General features: G+C 48.2%; 1 protein-coding gene across 3 annotated transcripts; it reads left to right on the plus strand.

Annotated features, from left to right (window-relative positions):
* The first annotated feature begins 12 nt into the window (after window positions 1-12).
* zhx1 (zinc fingers and homeoboxes 1) lies at window positions 13-6,379 on the plus strand. Of its 3 annotated transcripts, none has more exons than XM_077012907.1 (4): window positions 14-965; window positions 1,240-1,322; window positions 1,427-1,693; window positions 1,878-6,379. In XM_077012907.1, exons 3-4 carry the CDS (start codon window positions 1,537-1,539, stop codon window positions 4,190-4,192), a joined length of 2,472 nt encoding a protein of 823 aa, XP_076869022.1. In that variant the 5' UTR covers window positions 14-965; window positions 1,240-1,322; window positions 1,427-1,536; the 3' UTR covers window positions 4,193-6,379. The 3 variants fall into 3 exon arrangements, with proteins under 3 accessions (XP_076869025.1, XP_076869022.1, XP_076869024.1); XM_077012909.1 differs by having other exon boundaries at window positions 14-492; XM_077012910.1 differs by lacking the exon at window positions 1,240-1,322 and having other exon boundaries at window positions 13-492.
* Window positions 6,380-6,738: the final 359 nt, after the last annotated feature.

Genomic DNA, 6,738 nt, shown 5'->3' on the forward strand with positions numbered 1-6,738 from the left:
GGCCTCTTCAGTGGTTACATGGTGGAATAACTTGTGCAATTTTGCGTGCACTTGATGGAGCGGCGCGTGTGATGTCCGCCCCAGGTAGTCGGAGGTAGTTGAGCAGGTGGGGAGTGTGCTGGGCTGGACAGGAACACCAGTGAAGCTCTGAGCTGATCTGAAGGTGTGCTGGGCTGGACAGGAACACCAGTGAAGCTCTGAGCTGCTCTGAAGGTGTGCTGGGCTGGACAGGAACAGGTGGGAAGAGTGTGCTGGGCTGGACAGGAACACCAGTGAAGCTCTGAGCTGCTCTGAAGGTGTGCTGGGCTGGACAGGAACACCAGTGAAGCTCTGAGCTGCTCTGATCCTGTGATGGGGAAATTCCACTGGTGTAGAGCTGCAGGTCACGTGACCCGCCCTCTCTCACTGGCCAGTTACGTAGGTTGAAGCTCAGAAGTTTCCTACAGTCGACCGACTTCGGTCGGAGGCGGGATTGTGCATGACACGAGACTAGTAGGTTATTTAAAATGTATTTTTCCTTCATTCGCGCCTTCATTCGCGAAGGCTTCGAGCGGTTTTATAACCTTTTCAAGTTACGGCGGGGAGTCGCCTGGCGATGACGTAAACGCGCAGCACATTGACAGTGGAGACGCTGGATCATTAAAACTGCCATTAAAATGAACACAAATGATCGCCGTGTGTAATAAACGCTGCACGCTGAAGGGGTTTGGGTCTGCGGCCGAGCGCCTGGAGGAACCGAGGCTTCGTAGACGAGTCGATTCGGGCTGCCCCGCATCTTTTCGGATAGCTGTGTGCAGTATTTTTATAGCGAGGGCAGGAAGCGCCGAGCACACGGCAGCTAGCGGGGCGGCTCGGCGTCCACACGGCCCCGGTACCGCGGACCGGACCGGCACCGCACGGGGGCCCAGCAGCCCCACGGCCCAACACGCGCAGCTGTGCACCGGGCGGAGCGGAGCCGCGGTGAGGTACGGTTAGCATCCCCACCTCCACCCGTCCGGACCGCGGCGGCTCACACCAGGACCCGCGAGTTGGACCCAGCCTGGAGACACTGATGATTAAAACACGGAGACGGCATCATGTGGTGTGATAGAATAACTTCACGATGTGTGATGGTCAAATACAATAAAGCTCGCCGGGTTTTGACATCTGTTTTCCGCATTGGTGATCGTCCAGATGTGGTGGTGTGTTTTTTTTTTTTTTTTTTTAGTTTGTTGACACAGTTGTGTTTTCTTTATTCAGATTATCTCGCGATCAGTCGATTCAAAGCTGTCCAGGCAGCGTGTAACGGGAGTATCTGGAGCTGTAGTGTGAAACTCCGTCAAGTACGTGTTGCGTTACGAGCAGCTAAGTCATGAAAACAGCCTGATGCGTGGTGCGCATGAAATCACTCGTGTGTGTGTGTGTGTGTGTCTCTGTTTTTTGGCAGATGTCATATTGGACCCGGCTGAACTTTTAGCATGTAAATCCAGTTTTTTGGTGCGGTTCGGATAGCCTTTGCCCCCCTCCCCTCCAAGTCCCTCTGGTGCCACAAACACAATGTCAAGCAGAAGAAAGTCCACAACTCCCTGCATGGTGCTTCCATCGGACGTGGAGCAGGATGTGGACATGGACACCCTGCCAGAGGGAGAAGAAACGGAGAGCGCTGCAGAAGGCCCTACAGAAGGAGCAGCAGTTCCCATGGAAACTGAGGGAGGTGAGGGTTGGTATTCTTAACTGAAGCCTCTTTTAAGGTCAAACATTGAACCATTTAACCTTTGGTGGTCAAAAATTACAAGTCTGCAGTGTCAGATATATAGTGTGGCAATATACTGTGCAAATGTGGTTGTTCAGCATTATTTGATATGGTAAATATAAGCATAATCTTTTTTTCTTTTTAGAGTATGAGGACAGTTTAGGCCATTCTGCAGGAAAGCGCTCCAGTCAGAGCACTGTGGAGCAGTCCGCCGCCGATCTCACAAGTGAAGGAAGTTTTGTTCCAGCTGAGATGGAGGACAGCGATGACCCTTCGGTCACTGGGATCTCACTCAGCAAAACGCCCATCATGAAAAAGAAAAGCAAACCGGAACCTAAGAGAATAGCGGTGTCTCTCAAAGGGACCGATGAGAGCGACGTACTTGTGGAAGGCGAGGGGGATCTCGAGCCCCCGGAGGCCTCTGTCGTGGGCACCATGGCCGGTGAGATAGTGAATTCCGTTCTTTCTGAGTCAAAGCCCGGTGTGCTAGTCAGCATCCCCAATCCGGTGACTGCTGAGCAGAAGAAGCTGGTTATGAACCCAGCCACGGTGCTTCCTGCCGGTCTGGCCCAGGTTCTGTCTGCCTTACAGGCACAGCAGAGTGCCCCGGCACAGCTATTGATTCCTGTGAGCAGTATCCCCACTTACAATGCAGCCATGGACACCAATGCCCTGCTGGTGAACACCTACAAGAAGTTTCCCTACCCGTCGGTCTCCGAGATCATGGGTCTGGCGGCCCAGACCAAGTTCAGCGAGGAGCAGATAAAAATCTGGTTCTCTGCACAGCGCTTGAAGCACGGTGTCAGCTGGACTCCAGAGGAAGTCGAGGAGGCCAGACGGAAGCAGTTTAATGGCACTGTCCACACGGTTCCTCAGACCATTACTGTGATACCAGCTCACCACCTCTCTGCCACCAACGGTCTACAGTCCATTCTCCAAACCTGCCAAATTGTGGGACAGCCAGGTCTGGTTTTGACACAAGTAGGCACTGCAAACAGTCTACCTGTCACCACTCCCATTACACTGACCGTCGCAGGGATGCCCAGTCAAAGCCAGGCACCCAAGATTGCGACAAATCAAACGAGCCCTGCTGTTAGTGAAACCAAAAGGGCCACCACGGTCCAGCCCCCATCACTGACCCCTCAGGAGAACTCTGCCCTCAGCACTGACCACTTTGGCCTACGTCCAAAGAAGTCAAAGGAACAGCTGGCTGAGCTAAAAGCCAGCTACATGAAAAACCACTTTGCCAGTGATTCTGAGATTGCCAGGCTGATGAAGCTGACGAACCTCACCAAAGGCGAGATCAAGAAGTGGTTCAGCGACACCCGTTACAACCAGCGCAATTCCAAGAACAACCACTTCACCATCCCGCCAGACGGCGCCAGGACCAGCAGTAGCAGCGCCACCATCGTCATCGATTCCAGCGACGAGACGCCGCAGTCTCCGACGCCGTCTCCCGTCAAAGAGAAGGAGACCCGCACCAAGACCTGGAACCCGTTCCCTGACTTCACCCTGCAGAAGTTCAAGGAGAAGACCCCAGAGCAGCTGGTGATTCTGGAGGAGAGCTATCAGAAATGTGACACCCCCACAGACGAGGAGCTCAGTCGCCTGAGGGCCGAGACGAAGCTCACCAGGCGGGAGATCGACGCCTGGTTCACGGAAAAGCGGAAGACGCCCGTACCCGAGCCGGCCGATGGGGACGGCGAGACGTCCCAGGGCAGAGGTGGCCAGACTTCTCCTGGAGCGAAAAGGCTACCCAAGGAGAAGGTGACCAAGAAAACTCCAGAGCAGCTTCACGTCCTGAAGAGCGCTTTCGTGCGCACCCAGTGGCCCTCTGCTGAAGAGTACGACAGGCTGGCTGAAGAGAGCAGACTGCCCCGTTCTTACATCGTCAACTGGTTCGGGGACACGCGCTACGCTTGGAAGAATGGTAACCTCAAATGGTACTTCTACTACCAGAGCGGCAACGTGGAGGGCATGAACGGCAACAAGAGCAGAAAACGGAGGATCCGTAATCGCGGATGGGGGCGCTCCCGTAGCAGGAAGCCCAAAAAACCAGCTGGCTTGGAGAAGTGCCCGCCGGTGAAGTTCAAGTCTGGGAAAGAGATTCTGAAGGAATACTACTTGAAGCACAAGTTTTTGAACGAGCAGGATCTGGATGAGTTGGTAGCCAAGTCCAACATGAGCTATGAGCAAGTGCGGGAGTGGTTTGCAGAGGTCTGCAGGAAGGTGGACTTGGGCACGGACCCGTTTGAAGACAGCACCACGAGCAACGAGCCGGAAGGGGAGGAGTCACAGGGCGAGAACGAGATGACCGCCGAAGAGCAAGGACCCTCGGCTGCCGGTGAGGAAGACGGCGATGATGACGAGGAGGAAGAGGATGACGAAAGTGACGACAGTGATTCCTGGGAGCCCCCACAAAGTGTTAGAAAAACCTTATCTGGATCTGAAGATCAGTGATTTTAATTTTTAAGTTCATGTTTCATGTCAGCAGCTAGGTTTTTATCTGGAAGGGTTAGTGAAGAGCAGTGATGGTGAGGATCCAGCGATACGCTGACATCCTTCCTGCATCACTTTTACATTTCTCACCTTCTCATTCAGGCTTCCTGAGCTTTGGAGACATTGATGGAAGAAAATGGTTGAATTTAAGACTTCACTGATTCACAGAAATCTATGTGCTCTGTTCATCTGTGAACAGTATTACACACATAAAATGAAGAATCCGAAGCAGAAATGGAGGCCTGGCTTGTCTGTTGACTTTTATATTTGTGCAATCTGAATTTAATTTAAACCAGGACATTTTAATCAAACATTTTTAGGATTTAATGTATCATGGAGATGGGCAGAATTTTTAAAGGGTCCTCCCTTGGCCACAGGGTGGATTCATGGTGCCAAAGTTACTTTTACCGAAAATTTTAGTTCCCTGTTTAATGAATGGAGCAGGTAATTTAAAAAAAGCAAAACAAATTCCAGTGTATGTGTCCTCTAGAGAGAGACCAGTACATGTACACACAATTTGGCACTTTGTATTGAACGGTGTTGGGAGAGGAGGCAGATGAGAGAAGAAACTTTGCCTATCAAGCCATTTAATGGCATCAAAGAGAAACATTTCAGATCTGAAATATAAGCAATCTTTCTTTTTTATTGTTATTATTGTACTTTAGTGTATGATAGACACGGGGAAATCCTTGTCATTGCCACCTATTAACTGTAATCATAAAATGAATACAGCACAACGAGTATCGAACTGTGGCTTTGATTGCCAACAGCCACTCTGACACACTGAGGTGACCGGCGCTACAGGGGTCAAGCCTTCTAGGATTCTGGGTTCTCCCTCAGCAGGGTGACACAGTGGTGGATGGCGGCACAAGACTGTTAGCAGACTGTTACCAGTGCTTGAGCAACGGAGGGAGTGGGACTGGGTTTTTCAGGTCGCACTGTTTCGACTGGACTCTTTTAAAAATGCCTTTTTAATTTGTGATCGGGGGACGGGCGGGGTGAGGGAGTGTCCTGTTTGCTGATTCTTATGAAAATTGCTTTTTCTTTGTGTGGTTTTTGTTATCGACCTTCTCTAAAGCTAAGCAGGAAAGAGGGCTTTGCTTCACACCTTAAATAACCACCTGAAAGTGGGCTACCTGACTATCCAAAATGTGTTATTTCAGTGAATTGTTTTTAAAAGCAAAATTCTGCCACCTACTGGGAAAAGAGCGGTAAATTATAATTTATTTACCATGTTGCATGGTCTAATTAAAACCAATGCATGAACATAGCACTGTCCCTGATATTCTTTTTTTAATCTGCCCCCCCCCCCCCCCCCCTCTAACTTTGCGTCTCCCTGTCAATAATGCATGCGTCAGAGATGATGAGTGGTAAAAGAAGATTGCTCATTTTGTACATACATTTTGCTGTTGTATTTTCTAAGTAGTTTTAAGCATTTTTATAAGTTTGTATTTATGAAGATGACGTATCCCACTTTGACCGAAGCTTGTATGGTGACACTTTTCTTGTGCTCTACTCTGATACTAGTCTGATTTTCAGTTGGATGTCTTGTTCTGAGCTCTTCATTCTTAACTCATTGGTGAGGAGAATAAGCTTAGCTTGCTATCCTTTTGAGTCATACTTGTGATTCTGCACCTTTACTGTGTATTGTTGACAAGAAGTAAGAAGAACATGATTATAAATATCATCTAATAACATTCAAATCCTCTTTCATCTACATAACTTCTTATAATAATTTAGGCAAAATCAAGATTTTTCTACATTTGAAAATGATGCATATGCTACACTTTTTGCTTGAATGTGTTTTATAAAGTGCAACTGTCTCTTGCCTTTCACGTCTGTCACTAGTAGCGCTAACTGCAGTGCATTTATAAATTCTGAAATAAAATACCGGTAAGGCTCCACAGTGCTCTTCTAAATCTTGGAATACTATGATAATATTGGGAAACCGCCATGGAGGGAAAATTATACTGAGCCTTAAAATGAAATCTGTTCACAACACCGTGATGGCAAAATGCCCCAGAGCCATAGGTCTTGTGCAATGCTTTTAATTTAAAATGGAAAACTGTTAATAGGCTGTGGCTTGATTTAGACAGAAAATATATTTTCTACTTGTTTGAGGACAACAATAAATTTAGATTAAAACTAGAGGATGTCTCTCATTTTAATGTCTACAAATTTGTTTTCCTTTATTGTTTGTTTTAGTATGACATTGGTTTTTATTATTTACCTGTTCAGTTATTGGACGGCATCTTTCAGATGTTTTATCCTATTTGAGCAAATTATCAGAAAGTCGTCATGATTCTCTAATGTCCTTCCCACTATATTATTATAAGACATTGCCCACATGTAAAATGTAATGCAAGATATGCTCACGCACAACAAAAACAGCCGTGTGGTATTTCTTTCAACTATGTCATCGTTTTTTCAGTGACACTAGACTTTTATTATGGCGAGCGGCCTAAATGTCGCCCATTTAGCTCAAGCGCGGGGCAAAGATCCAATGA

The sequence above is a fragment of the Brachyhypopomus gauderio genome, chromosome 7 (genome assembly GCF_052324685.1).
Source record: "Brachyhypopomus gauderio isolate BG-103 chromosome 7, BGAUD_0.2, whole genome shotgun sequence".
NCBI classification, from domain to species: domain Eukaryota; kingdom Metazoa; phylum Chordata; class Actinopteri; order Gymnotiformes; family Hypopomidae; genus Brachyhypopomus; species Brachyhypopomus gauderio.

Excerpts from the sequence above, each read along its gene's own strand:
- zhx1 (XM_077012910.1), top strand. The coding sequence starts at position 1,537 with ATGTCAAGCAGAAGAAAGTCCACAACTCCCTGCATGGTGCTTCCATCG. Across the intron at positions 1,694-1,877 it reads TCCCATGGAAACTGAGGGAG|AGTATGAGGACAGTTTAGGC; the intron begins GTGAGGGTTGGT and ends TTTTCTTTTTAG.